General features: G+C 44.6%; 1 protein-coding gene across 1 annotated transcript in view; it reads left to right on the top strand.

Annotated features, from left to right (window-relative positions):
- Positions 1 to 24,239, top strand: part of GAREM2 (GRB2 associated regulator of MAPK1 subtype 2) — a 93,764-nt gene that overhangs the window by 15,708 nt on the left and 53,817 nt on the right. The window contains exon 2 of the mRNA XM_075201073.1: positions 22,143 to 22,283. Within this exon, the coding sequence (XP_075057174.1) occupies positions 22,143 to 22,283 (141 nt within the window). The remainder of the gene's footprint in view (positions 1 to 22,142; positions 22,284 to 24,239) is intronic.

The raw sequence follows: 24,239 nt of genomic DNA, 5'->3' as shown, positions 1-24,239 counted from the left end.
TTTGGGTAAAACTTTTGTGTAAGCTCCTCCTCTTTTAGCATTCGTCGAATCAGAATTGTCCTTCAAAAATCTGAACAATTGGAAGGTATGTGACTTGTCAAAGGTAACTGAGCAGGATATTCAGACTACATCACTGGTAACCCCCATAAGCGGGTGTGCTCGCCCGCTGTAACCGCCCCGTTCACATTCATTCAGACGGGTCACTGAGTGACCAGAACTCACTGATAGATGACTGGGCAGAAGGCTGTAGAGGGTACATTGTATGGTCCTATCATGGCATATTACTTCCTTTAAAATCTGCAGATGATTTGGAAGTAAAGTTCTGGGACAATTCCTAGTTGGAGAATATAATAATAATACCTGGAACAAGGTCACATGTTCTGCGTCTAAAGGTCGGTAAACTAGTAAAATGCAAATTATTAATCCTGAAGTATAAAAGCCGCGCTCTGCATTGAGTAACTGTGATAAAATACGTTATAAGTCGGTGGCGTCTCTGTAATAATGACGCTTGAACCCCAGGAAGTAGGTTACAAGATAGAAGCAAAGATTGCTGCTGCCAAGTTATTCAGTAATTAGTAATTGTTTCTTACCTAACGGTTCATTAAGTTTGCAGAGGTTTCAAGGTCCATTGAAATTGGAATATCACCTTGTAATAAGAAATATGAGATAGATGTAATAATAAAGCTGCCGATACATTGTAACTGACACCAATAAATCAATCTTCCTGCAGGGGGATTAGGACCCTGGGTGTTCTCTATATTCTTTATATTCAGTGTCTTACTTTTCCATCAGACACTTTGGTTCAGCTGTGTCCACCACTGGATCTCGTCACATCACTATTTCCCGGTGGTTTTCACAATTATCATTAACTCGACATCGACAAGCCCTACAAAGAAAATCGGAATTTCTGAAATACCGATTGAAAAATAAACAGACTTACCTTGAAGCCGATGCTGGAGATCTCCGATTGGATCACCATACTGAACAGCAAGTTATCCCGATTGGACAAGTGTTCGGCACTGCAGCTTCATGTCATCGCGACGTCTGTCAATAGAAATTTAAAGCAGCAATGTTGGGTTAAGTGTTTAAACACTAAACCTTAGGGGTCCCCACATTGCCGCTTAAAATTTCTATTGACAGACGTCGCAATGACATGAAGCTGCAGTGCCGAACACTTGTCCTATCAGAATAACTTGCTGTCAGCATGGTGATCCAATCGGAGATCTCCAGGGTCGGCTTCAAGGTAAGTCTGTTTATTTTTCAATCGGTTTTGCAGAAATTCGGATTTTTCCTCATTGGTCAAGCGTTCCCAACCCCTATTTTCCAGTGACTGGGAATCACACGTGGTCACTCCTCATATCAATTACCGCACACAGCGGACCAGTATTTATTGCCTTATGCTGGAAGAATGGAGGCGTTAGCAGGGGCGAACGGAGGATTGTCGGGGGGGTTCCCCCCGACCCCAAAAAAACCCCCATCCCCCACGAGAGCTGCTGCGCATGCGCAGCAGCTCCGTTTCTTCAGCGCTATCCTATACAGCAGCCGCGGCGCTGTCCTATACAGCAGCCGCGGCGCTGTCCTATACAGCAGCCGCGGCGCTGTCTAAGAAGCGTCCGCGGCGGTGCTGTATACACTACAGCACCGCCGCGGACGCTTCTTTGACAGCGCCGTGGCTGCTGTATAGGACAGTGCAGCTATAGCGGCCACTTAGTTAGAGCAGGGGGGGTTTCTGGAGACTCAGAAACCCCCCCTGCGTGCGCCACTGGTTAGGATGTGCACTTTTCTATTCATAATGCCTGGTGACGGCCAAACTGAAGCACTTCATGTGCCACGTGTGTGGCCCCCTAACCTGGCCACTCATCACCCTTAATCTCAGTAATACATTATAACAATACATTTAATCAAAGAAAGAGACACATATCTGTCATAACACATCAGCAGGCAGGTCCCTGTAAGATATACAAGTGTTACAAGCTGTAACCAACGAATCTGATAATTCCATGTGACTTCTGGGTGACCGGATTCTCCGCCAGCGTCAGTCAGATGCCAGCCTGGGACAGACACGGCGCAGTTCTGCATCCGTCATCCTCTTGTTGTGAATGTTAGTTGACATAGCTAAGTGGAAACCATTAGCAACTCATTTGTGGGCTCAGAAAGCCCTGTGGTGTCCAGCACAGTCAGCCATAGATGGAACGTAGACATCTCTTTCTGTAAAAGGAAGTGCGGTTTGCAGACCTCCCATTCCTCATTTGCACTTAACACGTATTAGTATCTGCCACCCCCCCACTGTCTTCTGCACATAACCAGCCACAAGACTTACTCATCCTGTCTTGTCCCACAAATAGTTATGAGTGTCTCCATATTGAGCCCCCACGAAATGCAGACTCCCACTGTCACATTGCAATTCTTGGATCCAACGCCCACCGGGTCCCACTTTGTAAATCTCCCCCACAGTTTCTGTTACAAGAGGATGTGCTCTCTTTAGAAAATGAATACTATGCGAGCAGACCTGTGAGGAATCCTCTAGCATTATATGACAGTGGGCATTGAAGTCTCCATACATTATACTGCAAATCTGCAGTAACACAAAGTATCGGCAGACCAGACGTTACATTTAGTTCTCTAATGCCGGTTAGACAATGACAGCTAGTGTTCGATTAGTTGCTATATTGTGTTGCAGGTTTCTACTCTTGTTCAATGTTAGGAAATAGCCCTGGGTAGGGGCAGACATGCCCCATGTTTTAATCCCCACCCAAATATCAATCTTTCAGGTAGAAGTGCTGGTTGGGCCAACCAGTCATTGATGTGCTACAATGTATGACCTAGCACTGTGTCCCGGGCAGTGCCGTAACTATACATTTTGGTGCCCTGGGCGAGACAGGGCACTGGGCCCCCCATCTAAGGAGGGGGGTGGGAGGAGGGGTAGGAGAAGAGAAAGAGAGAGAGAGATTTTAAGTTACCGGAGTTTGATGCTTCAGCCATTAAGTTCCGCCGTAGAACGTAAATGCCAAACGGCCACGGCGGAACTTAACGGCCGAAGCATCAAACTCTGGTAAGTTAAAATATCTCTCTCTCTTCAGTCCTTAAGCGGAACTTAAGGGCTGAGGGCAGGTAGCGGGCGGCTGCTGCGCCCCCTTGGCTTTGCGCCCTGGGCGACGGCACCGCCTGCACCACCCTTGTTACGGCACTGGTCCCGGCCACAATGTACGCCCTAATCTCAATCTATAGGTTATCCGTATCGTGATCTACCACCTGAAATGTGCATGGTACGTACTGCCTGCTCTATGGGAATCTATAGGCTACATTCTCATTAATAGTATCCTCGCCCATAAAATGCCCCCCCCCCCTCTCCCAAGGCACAGGAACACCAAAATAATAATAATAGTAATATTGAAGAAATAAAGGGACATCCATCCGTTCTGCTGCTCACAGTATTTGCCTGACGGACGATTCTCTGGATACTACAGGAATATTTAGAGACTCTACAACACAATGTCAGACCCAAGGTTCTTGTGTACAGCAAAGCCTGGAACAGATGTAACTATTAATTTCTTGGCCCCAAACCAACATTGTCACCAGACTCCATTGCAAATTCCGCAACCATTCACCGAAATCTGCTTTGTTCAATCCAAGAACCCTGTGTACTAGTTACGTGTACAATCTTACACAGTGACTGAACTATATGCACAGTCCTTATATCCCCAGTGGATATTGGCTTAATGGCTCGCCTGGTTTCCACTATGATAAATGGTCCATGCATTACAATACCGGGGGACCTACACTGAGACACTAAGACATTTATGATGGAATTAGATCTACTCTATGTATTGTCACATGGCAACAAAGAGCAGATGTTTCTGATATTACAATGTTACAAGACACAATAGTGATCACATGTGGTCGGATCATGTAAAAATACCGTATTGTTATCTTGAAACGTGCCTCGGTGCTGGGAGCGTTAATACCAGGCACCAGAGGGGTTAAACTCCAGCGCTAGGGGATGTAAAACTGTATTAAAGGGAATGTTTATTAATGTAAATATATATATTAAATATGTATCGGCGCTGTGGTCCCAGTGAGTAACCATCGCACAACGATGTAAAGGTTAAGTCCCGGTCGCTGGGCGCTGGGAGAGTAGGTGCATTTATTTTTATATTGGTCATGTGCTGATTTAATATGAGATTTTGGAGGAAATTTGTTTCTGCAGCTGTCTGAGGAAAGGATCCCATGCTATTATCATCATCATCAACATTTATTTATATAGCGCCAGCAAATTCACAATTTACAATTTACAATTGTACTTTTTGTATATTAAATCGAAAATGTAATAGTTCTGTCCTTATTGCTCTAAATGAATCCATTAGCCTATTAGAAGAGATTGCTCGACCAAGTTAACCCTTGCTTGGAATGCCAATGTGTGATTTGTTGATACATTTGATTAACAAGCTGTGTGTGCTTCCATTTACATTTGTGTAACAGTCTGGAAGTGTGAAGAGGTAACCCTGTGTGTGCTGGTGTGGGTCTTACTAGTCTGTGAATAGCTATAAGCCTTGTGTGCCAGTGTGGGACAGTATATTGGGGTCCTATTGCCCATACCCAATAGGTGGTGGCTGAACCCTGAAGTGTGTGGGGGCTGTGAGAGCGCTGTGTTTGGGGGCGATTCATTAGGTCTATAACCTGTGTGATAGGTAGAGAGACTGTGTGCTGGAATCGTGTGTGACCTCATACAGCGAACACCCCAAAGTCACGGCAGCTGGGAGTGTGTTCGTGACATGCTAATTAGTTTTTGTCATGTGAGTAACCAACACTTTAGTCTGAATGCCCAGCAGGGGGTCGTTACCTTTCTTTCCTGTGTAGCTTTTCATCCTGAGTCTTAGAACCTGTCTGAGTAATGCAACCAGCAAGTCATTTAGGAAATCCCAGATTGATGTGAATTTTGCAAGGTAAATTGTATTACATGCAAGATTAGAGAATATATTATATCCTGATGTTAGATATCTGATGTAATATCTCAGACGTAGTGGCAATGCTAGTAGCAATGTAGAAATGTGTTAAATCTCTCCAGGCTGATTTATGTGCAGACAGCATAAAGAACCTGGATTGGTTAAAAGGGCAGGATGCCGGATTATCTCCTGCCAGGTTATGTGTCCAAAACTGTATAAAAAGAGTCCTGTTTTACCATGTAATGTATTATTATTCCATTTGTAACTTCTGAGATCACTAGTATCTCAAGCTTGCGTTTAACTGTCCTTATTAGGGCTACTTGAGCTAATATAACATCACTGCTTCAAGATCCTGCTTTGACACCTACTTACCTGCTGTAATTCCTGTGACCTACAGATTAGACCAATCTAATCCGTTATCCGGCTGTTCTGAGGTTTCGACCCAGCATCCAGAACCACCGCTCTGCCGCTACCTGCTGCTCTGGTCAGTGTGATAGGCCAGGGGGACCATCCACAGCAACCCTGATCTAAAGGAAGAGGTCAGGGGTACCAGCCCAGGTGCCCAGCGAGGGGGTACACTATCAGCGAGAGTTACCCAGAAGGAAGCAGTTCTAGGTGCCGTTAAAGAGCCTGGTGGTGGCAGCAGAGCTCCTCCTAATGTGTTTAAAGCGGCGCAATTTGGGATAAAGAAAGGGGATGGTGGAAAGCCAAGCCGGTCCCACGGCATAAGAGGTTCATCCTGTCACACATCATGTAACACAGAGCACGTGTTTCACATTGTACAACATCTTATTAATCAGAGCTGACAGCTCCACCAATGATGTATCGATAGGGGTATTGATATGTGGTATATTTATCACCCCACCTTTTAGCCTATTGATCCCAGGATAAGTGAGATCAGCTTCTGACCCCGTGGTTAAGTCAGGAGAAGGTGCTAACCTGGGATGACTTATTGCTTCATTATTAGGAGTGCAGTTGTATTGATTAGATTAATGAGCTTGTGTCTTCATCGGATATTTTGGGAATAGGCACAAAACAATCATCTTGTCTGTGGAATAGGTTTTTTTTGTAATTAAATGTCTGTGTTTGCATTTACTAAATATGAATAATTGTAGCTGCCCAGTAACATATAGGTAGGTCACAGCTTAAGAACAGTACGACAACCATATAATCCTTCCTGGGGCATCTTCATTACAACGCGTCCTGCTGTTTAAGGGGTGAATCCAGTTATCCACAAGAAGAAGATAACGTACTTTACCTCTTTACAGCCGGTGGATCTCAGGTAAGGTCCGCACCAGCTGCGGATAAGTAGCTTCATCCCTAAGGCCTTGTTTGAGTGATAGTTTTGTTGGATTGTTCTTGTACTATGCAGGCATAGGGGTCACTGATCCCAGGACCTGTTCAGATGAGCGTCAGTGGGTATCCAGGGTCTGACTGCCATTAATCTGAACAGCAGAGGTGGAAGGGCACTGCTTGGGAGGTGCCCCTCAATAACGCACAGACCAGCGAGAAGGGGCATGCAGCAGTGAAGGGGTGTTGCTGTTTGGTTGGAAGGGTACTGGGGGCGGCTCAATGCTTTAGTAGTGCTGGGTATGCCCCTAGAGGGAGGTGGCAGGCCACATCAAGAAGTGGACACACTCCCGTGTAGGGTGGCGAGGCCCCTTCTCGTGTACGTTGCACACGCAGGGTCCCAGTTAGAGACATCCAAAAGTTGAGGAATAACGATGCCGGCATCCTTTTTAGTGCGGTTTTCCTGCATCACGTTTCATCCCTCACATGGCGCAAGTCTTACAAAACGCCTGTATAATAATGCCCATAGGTTAGGATCACACTGAGGCTCTTACCGTCATTGGACATACGTTCATGATTCAGACAACAGGAAAACTTGACTCATGAAACGATCCTTTATGGTGGATCGACTCCTGGGAGGGATCGGAGGAACATTAAGCTGTTCTGGAGCTGTGACCTACTTAGCAGGAGACACTGGTGGAGACTTAGTAATTGCAGCTTTTCAAGACATTCTGGGGTCTGACATTGGCCTGACAACTGAGAGTTAAAGAGAATCATCACTAATTACAGCCCCTTCCCACAGATATACTCCGTTCATTTTATATAGCCCGCTCGTTATTCTCAGACCTGCAGCAAATAACTGCACATTACCGCGTCAGTGAGCATCGGAAAATAGAGAATATAAATAGCCAAAACCTATGTATGATATAAATGAGTCTATACCACAGATAAAATAATGGAAAGTAATTCAATATAATCCAATGTACAGTACAGGGTGATGGATCGTCTCTGTTATCTCACTTTTCCTTCATTGTCAGAATAGATCTGTTTATTCAGAATACTTCTGTGAATATCTGTCACACATCCCCAGGCAACGAGCTGCCGTGTCTCTTATTAGAGTGTCTGCCTCCCACGGCCTCTCTGCGGTGTTAAATGAAAAGGAAAAATCCTGAAGGTTTATAGTTAACGACATAAAATAAATTACCGTGTGATGTCTTGCTAGGGTCTATGACATTATTGCATGCAGTCCTCAGCAGACCTACAGATGATCAGAAAACGTAAATCACTTTACGTATCTGCATACACTGCGAAGCGTTAAAGCATAATAACAAATACGTTGAATACTGTTATAGATTTAGGGCCTCATTCATCACGAATCGCAGAGTGAATACAATTTATGTTCTTTAAAATCGCACGGAAATTGCACACACGTACACCCCTATTCAAACACGAGCGGGTCTTAGAAGCGTTTCCATTTTAATATAGGTCTTGGTACGCTCTGCAGATGCAGCACTTGTTGCATGCAGACAGGCACAACACACTGCAGGAAACGCACAATGCATATGTGCAAAATAAAGTTCTTTCAGATTAAATATATTTATTATAATTTTTTTTAGCCGTAGCTGGTGCAAGTAATATGGCTAAAAATCACGTACCTGAGAGTTGCCCCGAACTTGACGGATGTACGTGTACTGGAACTTGGCACGCCTTTACTGTACATTGACTATGTGCATACACCCATTCCTCTCCCGTTTCACCCTTCAAAACATAGGTAGTGTCATTGCATTTGGACTTGAATTTGTATGAACTTTCGTTCACTGGCGTTAAGTCAGTTTCTGCACATGCGCAGATCATTTTACCACATAATACGTCATGCAATGAGACTAACGTCTGACGAGGCATCAGGCCCTTAGAAACTAGGGCAAAGTACAACAATCGTTTCATTAGGGAGATAGTTGTCAGCTTGTAAACTTATCACTCCATTAAATGTACCAGGTACCAGCGGTATGTTATTACACCCGTTGTTCTCAGATGCTATATCTACAAATAACCATAAAGAAACGAGACGTCCAGTGTGAGGTATATTGTATCACAGGTAATGGGAAGTGAAGGCTGGGTCCCAATAACGAAAATAATAAGTAGAATTATCTGTGGGAATTCTGGGGACATTATACCTCCTTTTCGCCGTGGAGGCTGCACTTGTGATCCTCTTGGCAGGACAAGGTCCCTTAGAATCGCAGTGTAGTGAGACTGTAAATGCAATTAATATACAGAAACAAATGTATGTAGATAAACTGTGTACGATAGTCCAGTGATACTCTGTCTCCTGCCTCTATGGCAATGCCACACTCATCAATTTATGGAGCAAGACGGGGCAATGCAGAAAAGCTGAAATTATCACAGACCAATGGGAGAGGTGCCTCAGTGTCGGCATTCCTTGTAAAGTAGGGGGGGATGTTCCAGTCCGCTGGGTGTTGTGTAGCAGTGTGAAAATAAGGTGTCAGTTTGCGGAGTGAGGTTACTAGTCACGTGATGTGCGGAGGGGCAGCCGGTGATTCTCATTCTGTAATAGGCCTTGATTCTTGCACTAACTCTAAGCGGAGATCAGGAATTATCCTGTAGTTTTAACCAGGTGCATTTTGCGTCTTCCATTTGTACTTTGAAAGACGCATTCCTGGGCGTACATTGCCCAGTGTGAAATAAAACTCTGACACATCTAATGACGAGAGTCCCGATGTCCCCTCACTTTCATGGTATAAATAAGGCAGGATTTTAGGAGAAAAAAAATGGAACATTTTATTTAAGGAAAAGGTGTCTGAGGTATGTCTGCAGAGCTGACTATCTAGGAGCATTAGTACAAATCCAAAGCATTGTGTCCTGCGCAACAAGTATGAGTTATATATAAACTAGGTCCTGTATCTGCTGCTACAACTCTTGTTATGTTAATATTGCTCTTCTCTCCGCTCATTGACTGCTCCTTGCTACACGCTCTGCTCTCTCACTGGTTTACCCTACACCCTCTGACCCTGTCTCTGCCCTATGGTCTACACCCACTTCTTCTCTCTACATAAAACCTGGACTTCCTCCACCAACCCCATTCCACAAGGCTTCCGCCTTTACAGCCTTGAAGCTCTTCTCTCGTCCGTGGCCCCTCTGATATTGTTGGTGTTCCCCATCACAATCCTGCTATGGGTGGTCCCAATCTTGATGGGGATTCCCAGTACAGTCCACTGCTTATCGCTATGTTCAGCGCACCCTGCCAATACCCAGGGAAATGCTCATTCTAAGTTCTTAACTCCTGTACAACTCTATTCTGCCTACTGCCGTCTATTCTACGCCACCCAAGCCACATGACAGCCTAACAAATGACCATACCCTATCACTGGCCTGCTTGGCCTAACTATGAGCTGGGGGAGAGGAGAAATAGCTGTCCCCTCCCTGTGTAACCCTTCATAAACAGCGTAAATGAACTAACAATGCAACATATGAAACATACAACTCAATAGAAAAGACTTATTGCTGTAAATCACTTAGTACCTTAAACTATCCAGCAGTAAGTGATACGCTGAACACACTGAGAGAACGGGGGAGAGAGCGCGATCGTCACACAGTGCTCTGGGGCTTTGTATCTGCCCCTTGTGATGAGTTCTAATGGGGGGTCCACAGAGCTCCTCTCCACCCCTAAATCACCCAGTCACCCGTTATTATACATGTACGGTACCCGTGCTGGCACTTATTCATTGATTGACTCATCGTTGTTTTATTATAGTGGAAATATAGTATCTCTTTCATGGACATTGACCGGTTATTTTTGGCGCTCCAGCTCTGGAAGCGGCAGAGTAATATAATGTTCTGTATTATTGCAGCGTAACCATGTCCTGATATAAATCAATCTGATATCCGCTCTATCTTTATTACATAGGGCCCGAGGGAGAGGGCAATAGATGATATTCCTTTTATTTAACCCCCCCACATTTACACTATGGGGCAGAATGTGTACTGCAGATTTACATACATTAACCCCTTAACAGCGGCCTGATGTGGATGTGCCATGGACACGTGATTCAGTAGAGACAATATGGGACAGTGTCTGCCGGTAGGGGCGGATTGGGGCAATGTCAGTATAAGCTTGTTAAGGTGTATAGACAGGTTGGGTGCAGGGATTTCTGGGTAGTCTAATGCAGTGGTTCCCAAACTTTTGCAGTTCGCGGCACCCTTAGAGTCTCCAAATTTTTTCAAGGCACCCCTCCTAAATAATTATTGAGCAGTCCTGTTTTAGAAGTAGTTGGGTCAAAAAAATGTAATAAGTATTTAGGTCAGGACAGAAATACTCATTTAGTTGTATGCAAAAATGCCCCCTCTGCATCCAGACACTCTGCCCCCTCTGCATCCAGACACACTGCCCCCTCTGCATCCAGACACACTGCCCCTCTGCATCCAGACACACTGCCCTCTCTCACACTGCCCCCTCTGCCCTCTGTCACGATGTCCCTCCTCCTCTGCTCTCTGTCACGCTGTCCCCCCTCCTCTGCCCTCTCTCACGATGTCCCCCCTCCTCTGCCCTCTGTCACGCTGTCCCCGTCCTCTGCCCTCTGTCACGCTGTGTCCCTCTCCACTGCCCCTCTCATGCTGTATCCCCCTCCACTGCCCCTCTCACGTTGTGTCCCCGTCCACTGCCCCTCTCACGCTGTATCCCCCTCCACTGCCCCTCTCACGCTGTACCCCCCTCCACTGCCCCTCTCGCTGTGTCCCCCTCCACTGCCCCACTCATGGTGTTCCCCTCCTGTGCCCCTGTCACACTGTATCCCCCTCCACTGCCCCTCTCACGCTGTGTCCCCCTCCACTGCCCCTCTCACGCTGTGTCCCCCTCCACTGCCCCTCTCACGCTGTGTCCCCCTCCACTGCCCCTCTCACGCTGTGTCCCCCTCCACTGCCCCTCTCACGTTGTGTCCCCGTCCACTGCCCCTCTCACGCTGTATCCCCCTCCACTGCCCCTCTCACGCTGTATCCCCCTCCACTGCCCCTCTCTCGCTGTGTCCCCCTCCACTGCCCCTCTCTCGCTGTGTCCCCCTCCACTGCCCCTCTCACGCTGTGTCCCCCTCCACTGCCCCTCTCACGTTGTGTCCCCGTCCACTGCCCCTCTCACGCTGTGTCCCCCTCCACTGCCCCTCTCACGTTGTGTCCCCGTCCACTGCCCCTCTCACGCTGTATCCCCCTCCACTGCCCCTCTCATGCTGTATCCCCCTCCACTGCCCCTCTCTCGCTGTGTCCCCCTCCACTGCCCCTCTCTCGCTGTATCCCCCTCCACTGCCCCTCTCATGCTGTATCCCCCTCCACTGCCCCTCTCACGCTGTGTCCCCCTCCACTGCCCCACTCACGGTGTTCTCCTCCTGTGCCCCTGTCACACTGTGTCCCCCTCCACTGCCCCTCTCACGATGTTCCCCTCCACTGCCCCTCTCACGCTGTATCCCCCTCCACTGCCCCTCTCTCGCTGTGTCCCCCTCCACTGCCCCTCTCTCGCTGTGTCCCCCTCCACTGCCCCTCTCACGCTGTGTCCCCCTCCACTGCCCCACTCACGGTGTTCTCCTCCTGTGCCCCTGTCACACTGTGTCCCCCTCCACTGCCACTCTCACGATGTTCCCCTCCTTTGCCCAGCTGTCACCCTCCTCTGCCCCGCTGTCACACTCCTGCCCCTCTGTCTGCCCGCTGTCACACTCCTGCCCCTCTGTCTGCCTGCTGTCGCACTCCTGCCCCGCTGTCACACTCCTGCCCCGCTGTCACACTCCTGCCCCGCTGTCACACTCCTGCCCCTCTGTCTGCCTGCTGTCGCACTCCTGCCCCGCTGTCACACTCCTGCCCCGCTGTCACACTCCTGCCCCGCTGTCACACTCCTGCCCCTCTGTCTGCCTGCTGTCGCACTCCTGCCCCGCTGTCACACTCCTGCCCCGCTGTCACACTCCTGCCCCGCTGTCACACTCCTGCCCCGCTGTCATGCTCCCTCTCACTCCTCTGCCGCGAGCCAGCCATAGAAAAAAACAAAGAGCACATAAACTTACCAATCAGCGCGGCGCCGGACCCAGCAGACTCCTCTCTCCCGCAGCTGTCACTGACGTCACTGACGTCGATATTCAGTGACAGCTGCGGGAGAGAGGAGTCTGCTGGGTCCGGCGCCGCGCTGATTGGTAAGTTTATGTGCTCTTTGTTTTTTTCTATGGCTGGCTCGCGGCACCCCAGTGACAGCGCCGCTGCACCCCTGGGAGCCGCGGCGCACACTTTGGGAACCGCCGGTCTAATGAATTTGGGATAGATGTTTATACTGTTTGTTCCAAAATACTTGAAGTGACATAATGCCGCTAAGTCAATGTTGTAAAACGTGTGTATTATAAGGACTAATGTATAAGCAGCTGTAAATTCTAATTAGATTGTAAGCTCTCTTGGACACAATCCTTTCTACTCTGTATCTAATGTTTTATTTCTCAGTCTCGTATGTACTAGTCCTGTTTCTTAGTGTTTATGTATAACTTGTTTTTACCTATGACTTGTTACGCCGACTTTCCGGCACTGTGAAGTTTTGTGGTTTGTTATAACTAAACGTTGATGATGATGAATTGGGATTCTTCATCCTATGAAGCCTCCATGATATTGTGTTATTGTGTGATATACATTATATATATTGTTTTTAACACCTGTTTGCAATACATGATACATGTTATTATATTAGTGAACCACCAGTGAAGAGCAGTCCGTTTTCTCACGGTATGTTGTACATTGGCGTCTGTGCTACATTTGCATTATTCCATATATTACTATATTTAATTACCTCTGCGCTACCTTTTATGTAATAACTACTAGATAAAATTACCACATAGCACAATTGGGGTGATTTATTTAGACAGTGGATGCCATTGCCCCCATCCCCCATAGGGTTAAATTGGCAGCTTCCTCTCTGGGATATTAATTTTGGCTTTTTCTGGATCAACACAGCTGAAATTTAGATACTGTTGTACTTGGTATGGTTGTGTGTCACTTTCTGGCACTCAAATAGGACAGAGCAGGGTTAGTCCAAGTATGACCTCTCGGAAGCTTCCAGGAAAATAGAAACGCGTTGTGTTGCCCGACGTGGTAACCTGGCTTGGAGCGGGCTATGATTGTTACCGTGAAGATACTCTAGAGCAGGCATCAGGCCTGTTAAAAATAAATCAATATCAATCAAATTCGCTCGTCTAAAAACTTAAAGCAAGAGCCCTAACCTGCTGGAAATCGGATCATGTTTCTTCAGAATGTTTAAAATTAAACATGCTCCTTTCTTATCCCAGATTCAGCCCATGCTTTACATTAGTATGTTATAAAATAAGTAAGTGGACTGTTAGCAGCTACAGAAGGGTCTGAATGTTAATTAGGGACATCATAACATGCCTTCCAGCATTTCAAAAGCAAAATCTGGGTAATAAATGCCAGGCCCAAACCATGGTGATGATGATGATGATAATGATGGTGACTGTGGTGATGATAGTGATGATGATGATGGTGATGATAATGATGGTGGTGATGATGGTGACTGTGGTGATGATAGTGATGATGATGATGGTGATGATAATGATGGTGGTGATGATGGTGACTGTGGTGATGATAGTGATGATGGTGATGATAATGATGGTGGTGATGATGGTGACTGTGGTGATGATAGTGATGATGATGATGGTGGTGATGATGGTGACTGTGGTGATGATAGTGATGATGGTGATGGTGATGATAATGATGGTGGTGATGATGGTGACTGTGGTGATGATAGTGATGATGGTGATGATAATGATGGTGGTGATGATGGTGACTGTGGTGATGATAGTGATGATGATAATGGTGATGATAATGATGGTGGTGATGATGGTGACTGTGGTGATGATAGTGATGATGATAGTGGTGATGATGGTGACTGTGGTGATGATAGTGATGATGGTGATGATAATGATGGTGGTGATGATGGTGACTGTGGTGATGATAGTGATGATGGTGATGATAATGATGGTGGTGATGATGGTGACTGTGGTGATGATAGTGATGATGGTGATGATAATGATGGTGGTGATGATGGTGACTGTGGTGATGATAGTGATGATGGTGATGATAATGATGGTGGTGATGATGGTGACTGTGGTGATGATAGTGATGATGATGGTGGTGATGATGGTGACTGTGGTGATGATAGTGATGATGGTGATGGTGATGATAATGATGGTGGTGATGATGGTGACTGTGGTGATGATAGTGATGATGGTGATGATAATGATGGTGGTGATGATGGTGACTGTGGTGATGATAGTGATGATGATAATGGTGATGATAATGATGGTGGTGATGATGGTGACTGTGGTGATGATAGTGATGATGATGGTGGTGATGATGGTGACTGTGGTGATGATAGTGATGATGGTGATGATAATGATGGTGGTGATGATGATACTGGTGGTGATGATAATGGTGGTGATGATGAAAGTGGTGCTGATGATAATGATGGTGGTGATGATGATAACAATGGTGATAACAGTGGTGATGGTAATGCTGATGATGATGGTGATGATGATAATGGTGATGATGATGATGGTGATAATAATGATGGTGGTTATGATGATGATGATGATAGTGGTGATGATGGTGATGATGGTGATGATGATGGTGATGGTGGTGATGATGATGGTGATAATAATGATGGTGGTTATGATGATGATGATGATGATAGTGGTGATGATGATGGTGATGATGATGACGTTGATGATGGTGGTGATAATGGTGGTGATGATAATGACGATGGTGGTGACTATGGTACTGGTAATGATTGTGATGATGATGATGATTGTAGTGATGGCGATGATGATAATGGTGATAATAATGATAATAATCATGGTGATGATGATGATGATGATAGTGGTGATGATGGTGATGATGATGATAATGGTGATGATGATGACGTTGATGATGGTGGTGATAATGGTGGTGATGATGATGATAGTGGTGACTATGGTACTGGTAATGATTGTGATGATGATGATGATTGTAGTGATGGCGATGAAGGTGGTGATGATGGTGGTGATGATGATGATGATGATGATAGTGGTGAAGATGATGACGTTGATGATGGTGGTGATAATGGTGGTGATTATGATGATGATGATGGCGATGATAATGATGATAATAATGATAATAATGATGGTGATGATGATGGTGATGATGATGATGATAATGGTGATGATGATGACGTTGATGATGGTGGTGGTAATGATTGTGATGATGATGATGATGGTGATGATGATGACGGTGATGATGATGGTGGTGGTAATGGTGATGATGATGACATTGATGATGATGATGATAATGGTGATGATGATGACGTTGATGATGGTGGTGGTAATGGTGGTGATGATGATGATGGTGGTGATGATGATGATGATGGTGGTGACGTTGATGATGGTGATGATGATAATGACGATAGTGGTGGTAATGATTGTGATGATGATGATGGTGATGATGATGACGGTGATGAAGGTGGTGGTAATGGTGATGATGATGACATTGATGATGGTGATGATGATGATGATAATGGTGATGATGATGACGTTGATGATGGTGGTGGTAATGGTGGTGATGATGATGATGGTGGTGATGATGATGATGATGGTGGTGACGTTGATGATGGTGATGATGATAATGACGATAGTGGTGGTAATGATTGTGATGATGATGATGGTGATGATGATAATGACGATAGTGGTGGTAATGATTGTGATGATGATGATGGTGATGATGATGACGGTGATGATTATCAGCAGTCTCTATCCTCTTCTGAGTGGCTGATATGTACTGACCCCTCCGGCTTATAGAACTTTAGCATTGCAACTATTTTATATCAAGCTGTGGCCATATATTCAGATTTCTAATCCCATTGGATTTATAAAGCTGTAAATGACGGATGTGGGGCGTTTGTATTCCAGTATATTTTATATGGAGAAAGCAACTTTGATGTCTATTTATTACACCATCCAGTCATTATCCCCTTATTATATTTTGTACAAGTAGCGTAATGTGACTATAACATTTATGATTATCATTGTGTGTAAGTATACACATTTGTATGCCTAAGTACGCCTGATGTAGAAATGTGCTGTGTTTATAAGTTTGACGCATATTAAGATAAACGTGAGTCACAATACGCACATAACGCTACAATTTCTGTGACCCACTTTTTATTTGTACATTTGGGTCGCAAAATGTGTCAAATTCTAAATCAGGCCCAATGTGAGAAGAGATCCTGAGAGTGGCTCCCAGGAGAGAGACCTGGCGGTTCTTTATGTTGACAAAAGAAGCAAATTATCATCATCAACAACATTTATTTATGTAGCGCCAGCAGATTCCGTAGCGCTTTACAATTGGGACCAAAGAGTAATACAGAAATACTGTGTAATGCAGACAGACAGAGGGGTAAGAAGGCTTGGCTCGCAAGCTTACAATATATGGCGTCTACTAATAGTACATTTACTTATTTACTGCTTATGTAAAAACTATAATAATTCAGGATAAGCATACACGGCTGCTAACCGAAGTGCAGGTACATTCCGGTCTGCTTTCCTTGCATTGGTTCTACTTGTTCTGCTGATTTTAGTTGCTATACTATCTATATCCATTATCTCTATGCATTTTTAATGTGAAAAGAATCACTCTGGAGTTTAATGAGTACAGGAAGCCACGCTCGGCTGTCCGTCCTGGACACTACAACCCAGGCATCACTAATAATCTGACCTGAGAGCTTGTAACTCACTCTCATTGTACTGTTACAGACAATGGGCTAGATTTACTAAACTGCGGGTTTGGAAAAGTGGAGATGTTGCCTATAGTAACCAATCAGATTCTAGCTTTCATTTATTTAGTGCATTCTACAAAATGACAGCGAGAATCTGATTGGTTGCTATAGGCAACATCTTCACTTTTCAAACCTGCAGCTTAGTAAATATACCCCAATGTATTTGATATTAGTCACAAATAATGCACGGTGGCTCAGTGGTCAGCACTTCTGCCTCACAGCACTGGGGTCATGAGTTTGATTCCAGACCATGGCCTTATCTGTGTGGAGTTTGTATGTTCTCCCCATGTTTACGTGGGTTTCCTCTGGGTGCACCAGTTTCCTCCCACACTCTAAAAACATACTGGTAGGTTAATTGGCTGCTATCAAAATTGACCCTAGTCTCTATGTGTGTGTGTGTATGTTAGGGAGTTTAGACTGTAAGCTCCAATCGGGCAGGGACTGATGTGAGCGAGTTATCTGTACAGCGCTGCGGAATCAGTGGCGCTATATAAATAACTGATGATGATAATGCTGTTATTGGACAGGCGATGACTAAAGTTTCTATATTCACTTATTAACGGGACAGCGTTGGAAATCCAGAGCCCATTGCTGGAGTGTTCATGACAGTTTGTGTCTCACAATGACTGGTTACCTGCAGATACACCAGACTGAACCCCTCAATGTCACAATCTCAGAGGTCCCTATGGGAATCCACAATGATCACACAAGTTAGAACATGTTGTGAAGTGCACACGCATTTTACTTTTGTTGTGCTTTCAGCAGGACCCTGTTCAGTAGAATGTTGTCCTGTTGAACTTATCACAAAGACATACAGACGACGCGTGCATTGAAGTCTGAGTGGTTACACAGACATAGCGAAAAACTTGGCAAACTATTACAATAGGCACCCTTGTGTAACTTGTAACAAAATGCAGCGAGAGCCATGTAAACACAATAAATCCTGGTGGCGATTTGACAAATACTTATATTTATTCGCCAAGTGTATATGGCAGAAGATAGCGCTTGTAAATAAATCCGTGAATAGTGCAGGTAAGCTATAAAACTCACAGTAGTTACAAGTGAAAACCTTATGCAGCTTAGTAAATCAGCCTATAAGTTCCCAGGATAATAATATAAATTGCTGGTATTATTAGGGAAAGAATATATTGTATACCCAGCTCTCGGTTAGATGATGAGCTGAGCGAGGGGCGTGGCTTGGAATGACAATGTGGCTTCCCATGGTAACTGTTGCCAGGCAGCGGAATGTTCACAACTATTATTAAACTTGTAACCAGCAGAGTTATCTGTTACTTTTACTGCAGGCTTAGAAGTAGCACATTCCTCTCTCTGCACAATGCTCAGGATTAACCATTTCACCACCGTTGGGGCTAGCCTCTCCTTCCACAGCTCATGATGAATGTGCAGTATGTTAGCTCTTTAGCACATGAAAATATATGCGGCTGTGATAGTGAGAAAGATGTCATTTGGCATGGGGCAGTCTATGACAGAAGAAACTGGCTCGGTGGTACAGAGCACCGACGGGCACACAATCTTAGTGACCCTAAATGCTGGTCTGAATCTCAGTGCCAATTCCTTGCACAGATTTCAGAAACAAACAATTAGATTGCAAGCTCACTTGTTCAGGGACTATTGTGTGACACTAGACCTTGCAGGATTTTCGGGGGTTAATGGTAGGACGTGGTCTGTATAATGCAGGAAAAGAGATTGCTCTAACTGACTGCCCTGTTGGATTGTGTTCAGTAGGTGACATCTCATCATTGTCACAACTGGTATATGAAATGATATTATGTTATAACCGGAAAGATTCCAAGAGCTGAATGAAGAGCTTAGAGAGGTCCAGAAAAGCCCATTCTGTTAGCGCAGTAGTGATTAATTCATTATTGGATTTGCTATTTGAGCTCCTTCACCCATAATGGAATCATTTTGGCCATTAAATAACAGACGTGAGATGAGTTTTGCTGCTTGTGATTGATAAAGAATGAGATCCTGCATCGCACTTTACGTCTAAACAAACCAAACAACATTTTAACCTTACGCCTCATTTAATGAAATGCTCCATAAATAATATGTCATTTATATTTCAGTTTTTCTGGTAGACAGCATTGTTTTGTACAGCGGGTAAAATAATTATTTACCTATTATATGCAAAAAAATAGATACAGTGACATACATACATAGATGCACACATACATACCTAAACATACACATCCATCCATACCTAAACATATACATAGATACTTACATAAACATACATACATATACCTACATATTCAGTATAGTGAATTTGAGAGGAAACATTAGAACTTTCACCTTTTCAGGAATCTATGTTGTTGGATGACTTTCAGATGGTATTGACTTTTAAGACGATTCATGGAAACATTATTAAAATCACAATTGTGATATTGATTGGGAAGAATGTACATGTTTTGAGCACTGTATGGCACTGTGTAGCACATGTTAATGTAAATTTATTATACTGTTTATGTTATCTTACATTTTAGGCTGCTACATATTCTTTGGAGTGCTTCCAATTGAATACCACTCTGTTGTTATAATACACATATATATGTCACAAGATCGGGTTAGGAGTCTCCTGGGTTAGACAGCTGCACTTCACACGCATCAGCCAAATATTTCACACCAGTTCAGTGCCTTGGTTCAAGTAGTCTCAGCTAGTTTTGCTTGCCAGCATCAAAATAAACAAAACATAAACAAAAGCCTAGCATGTCCAGATTCTTACTAATACACAGGAACACCCTCTAAAGTGAAGGACCTTGTGTCCCACACCTACAGAATCACACCACTAAATGATAACTAATTGCAGTCAGTGTCTCTCCACAGGGATCTGACCTGGTCCCCAGGTGGTGAAAGAGTGAGCCCACAGCTTTTTATCAGCACCTTACAGGTGCAACTCCTGATTACCAGCAGAGTGTCTGGTATGTTGGAAGAACCGGAATGAGTCTTTTTAATGGAGCCTGGCCTTCACTCTCCATTCATTACCCCAGGGACCCTTATAACAGCTTTTCCTACAGCCATATAGCCATATACAGTCTTTGGGAAGCTCTTCCCATACACAATCTCCCTAGGGTTTTAAAGCTCATAGGACAAAAAGCCTGGGACATACATTATATGGACAAAAGTATTCGGACGCTTGACCATTACACCAACAGAGACTGTAATGACATTGTATTCAAATACATATACTTTAATATGGAGATGGTCCCCCTTTTGCAGCGATAACAGCTTTCACTCTTCTTGGAAGGCTTTCCGCAAGATGTTGGAGTATTTCTATAAGAATTTGTGCCCATTCATTATGTAGAGCATTTATGAGGTCAGGCACTGATGTTGGATGAGAAGGCCTGGCTCGCAATCTCCGTTCCAGTTCATCCCAAAGGTGTTTGATGGGGTTGAGTCAGGGCTCTGTGCAGGCCAGTCAAGTTCTTCCCCACTGAACTCATCAAACCTTATCTTTGTAGTCCTGGCTTTGTGTACTGGGACACAGTCATGTTGGAATAGAAAAGGGCCTTCCCCAAACTGTTGCTACAAAGTTGGAAGTATAGCATTGTCCAGAATGACTTGGTATGCTGAAGCATTAAGACTGCCCTTCAATGGAGATAAGGGGCTTAGCCTAAACCCTTAAAAACTGCCCCATACCATCATCCCTCCTCCACCAAACTTCACATTTGGCATAATGCAGTCAGGCAGGTAACGTTCGCCCGGCTCAGTGAAAGCTGGTAAGGGTCTCTGCGGTTATGTATAGAGATAGAAGGGCGGGCTACATACATAAGCCCTAGTCCGGGTCTTCTGATCTTCCAGTCTCACAGCAGACTAATCAGGAGCTGCACCTGTAAGTTGCATTTAAAAGGCTGCCAGGAAGTTCAGTGAGTCTCTCATTACCTGGGGTGGCGTCAGCGGTGGATCTAGAAAACTACTGTACCCGGGGCGATTTAGGGGGGGGGGGCGATTTAGGCCCCGCCCCTTTCTAACAGTTTAGGCTGCCGACGGCTGCACAGTATGTGCAGGTCCTTCCAGCCGTGACAGGCAGGGACAGTGTGCTGCCCGGCTGCTCTGATTGTGTTTAAGGATTAGACGCATGTTAATATATAAGGATTGGGACGCGTGTAACGATGTAAAGATCGGGACGTGTTTTACGATGTAAGGATTGGGATGTGTGTTACGATGTAAGGATTAGGATGTGTGTTACTATGTAAGGATTGGGATGTGTGTTACGATGTAAGGATTGGGATGTGTGTTACTATGTAAGGATTGGGATGTGTGTTACGATGTAAGGATTGGGATGTGCGTTACGATGTAAGGATTGGGATGTGTGTTACTATGTAAGGATTGGGATGTGTGTTACGATGTAAGGATCGGGACGTGTGTTACAATGTAATTATTGGGACGTGTGTTACGATGTAAGGATTGGGACGTGTGTTACGATGTAAGGATTGGGATGTGTGTTACGATGTAAGGATTGGGATGTGTGTTAGTTACTATGTAAGGATTGGGATGTGTGTTACGATGTAAGGATTGGGATGTGTGTTACTATGTAAGGATTGGGATGTGTGTTACGATGTAAGGATTGGGATGTGTGTTACGATGTAAGGATTGGGATGTGTGTTACTATGTAAGGATTGGGACTTGTGTTACGATGTAAGGATCGGGACGCGTGTTACTTTGTAAGGATTGGGACGCGTGTTACAATGTAATTATTGGGACGTGTGTTACGATGTAAGGATCGTGACGTGTGTTACGATGTAAGGATTGGGACGCGTGTTACGATGTAAGGATCGGGACGTGTGTTGCAATGTAAGGATTTGGACGCGTGTTACGATGTAAGGATCGGGACGTGTGTTGCAATGTAAGGATTGGGACGCGTGTTACGATGTAAGGATCGGGACGTGTGTTGCAATGTAAGAATCGGGACGTGTGTTACGATGTAAGGATTGGGACTTGTATTACGATGTAATTATTGGGACGTGTGTCAGGGTGTAAGGGTGTAAGGCGTGGGACTTATTGTAGACTGGTCTCTGATGATAACTGTCTCATTACAGGGGAGTACGTGGAGGGGGTCAGCGACCAGGACGTCATCCTGATTAATTCCTGCCGACAGTGGACGACAGTGACTGCTCACAGCCTGGAGGAGGGTCACTACGTCATTGGGCCCAAGATAGACATCCCGCTCCAGTATCCAGGTACCCACACAGTCCCTCACCCTAGAGGAGTGTGCATGTTTTATTTATACATTTATATAACTGAATTGGGATTTTAGTAGATGAGTAAGGGGTAACAGGAAAAAGTAGAGTTGGTGTACGGAAATATTTACAGTCTTTCTAAGAGCTATAGATGTTTCCCAATGTCCTTTCAAGGAGATCAATTAATCTTCTCCAAATGATTAGATATGCTCTTGGAATGTTGAGGATGATACAAGTTCATTGGTCAATAATATGTCCAGTACCTATATGGGAAATAATAAATCTATCCATTTTTATGATGCAGAGGAGCTTTTTAAATGTAAGCAACCAATCACATCTCTCTAGCCTGCACTAGAAAAATGACAGATTCTGATTGGCTGCTCGGGGTTGTAGCACGTTAGTGCGCATGGTTTCTCACTGTAGGTGGTGTCTGCCTATTGTTAGTTATGTCTCTAAGCCCTAAACATGTTTAGTCCCCTTGCTGGGTATAGACAGAGGACACTTGATTCCAAGTTAAAATATAGCCACGTGGTGATTTCTGCTAGGGACAGATCGATATGACTGAGGTATCTGCGTAGATTTTATTTCACTCCTGCTAGATGACAGAGGAACAATCCTAGCCCAAATATGTTAATGGCCATTATAAAGAACACCATCCATATATTTATGTAACCTTATTTCCTACAATGTCCAACTCGCTCAAACTGTCAATGCTCCTTGCTTGAGACGCGTCAGATTAAAGCAAAGAGGAGTCAGAGTTTTTGGCAAGTCTCAAGAGATATACTACAGGCATCAGATAAAGTAGTCATGGGTCGCAGGCTTGGGTAGATTCCATGTGATCTTTAAAAGTTTCCACTGCTTCATCGCTTGTCAAACCTGGTCATTAATGTTAATGTATGATCTTAAGATCTATTATTTTTTTAATTAAGTTATAGGAAATTCGAAATATGTTTGGGTGACAGCAGATTAAATACCCACTGATGAAGATTTCAGAATTGATCAATAATGTGAAGGGGAATGATGGCCAATTTTTTATTGTAAAGGGTAAAATTAGAGTCTTTTGAACCGTGTGTATTTTGGTAATAACACAAAGTTATAATGTATAATAAAATCATTCATTCCCAATAAGATCTTGCTTTCAAAAAAAATGCAATTCCAAGTGTCATATGTGAAAATGTATCTAACATGATGTGAATTGTGCCCTCGAAAACGTGAAAAGATGTTCCTGTCTGTGGCCAGCATTACGGATATTGTCCACGTTTATTGCCTACCATCCTAGTGGAGGTAACAAGAGCCTGCCATTGGAGCTTCTCTAAGCATTGAAGTTGTCTCAACCGGAGGTGTGTATTGAATCAAGCATCTGATTGGATGCCACATTCAGTCCATGCCTCCAATCAACAGACGTCTGCCTCCCAATGCCGTTTGCAGCGCCCCTAGGTCTCCTCCTCCTGTTAGACAGCGCCATCCGTTGGCTGCAGTCAGGTAATGGTCAAGGCCTTGAAGGTCTCATCGAAGTTGAGATTGTGCGGTTCCATATAGGATGGTCCTCAGCTAAGCAGAGATTAGTGATGTTGGCAGGATGAGCAGGATTCCTGTAATTTCTCAAAATGTTTCTGTAAATTAAAAAACATTATAACATTTGAACAAATCTTGAGCAAATGTCTGATACCTCTTAACGTGAGAGCCAAGCAGATATCAGCAGAGGAAATGAGGCAGAATAACAAGGAGACTTCAGAGACCCCCAGTCTCGCTCCGTTGCCCGTTTCCTGATTTTCAGCTATAGCAGGTGACTTTCATTTGACCTTGTTCCCGGCTGTGTGACATTAATAGCTGAGATCCGCAGATCCTGAGCACTGCAGCTATTTTACACTCTGATTCATTAGATGGGAAAACTGTACAGTGACAGTAGCTTTGTTTTCAGCTGGGACCTCCCGGTTTCCGTGACATATTAATTAC

Source organism: Mixophyes fleayi, chromosome 3 (genome assembly GCF_038048845.1).
Source record: "Mixophyes fleayi isolate aMixFle1 chromosome 3, aMixFle1.hap1, whole genome shotgun sequence".
NCBI lineage: Eukaryota > Metazoa > Chordata > Amphibia > Anura > Limnodynastidae > Mixophyes > Mixophyes fleayi.
Note: the sequence above shows the minus strand (reverse complement) of the source record. Positions and strands in the feature narration are given on the sequence as shown.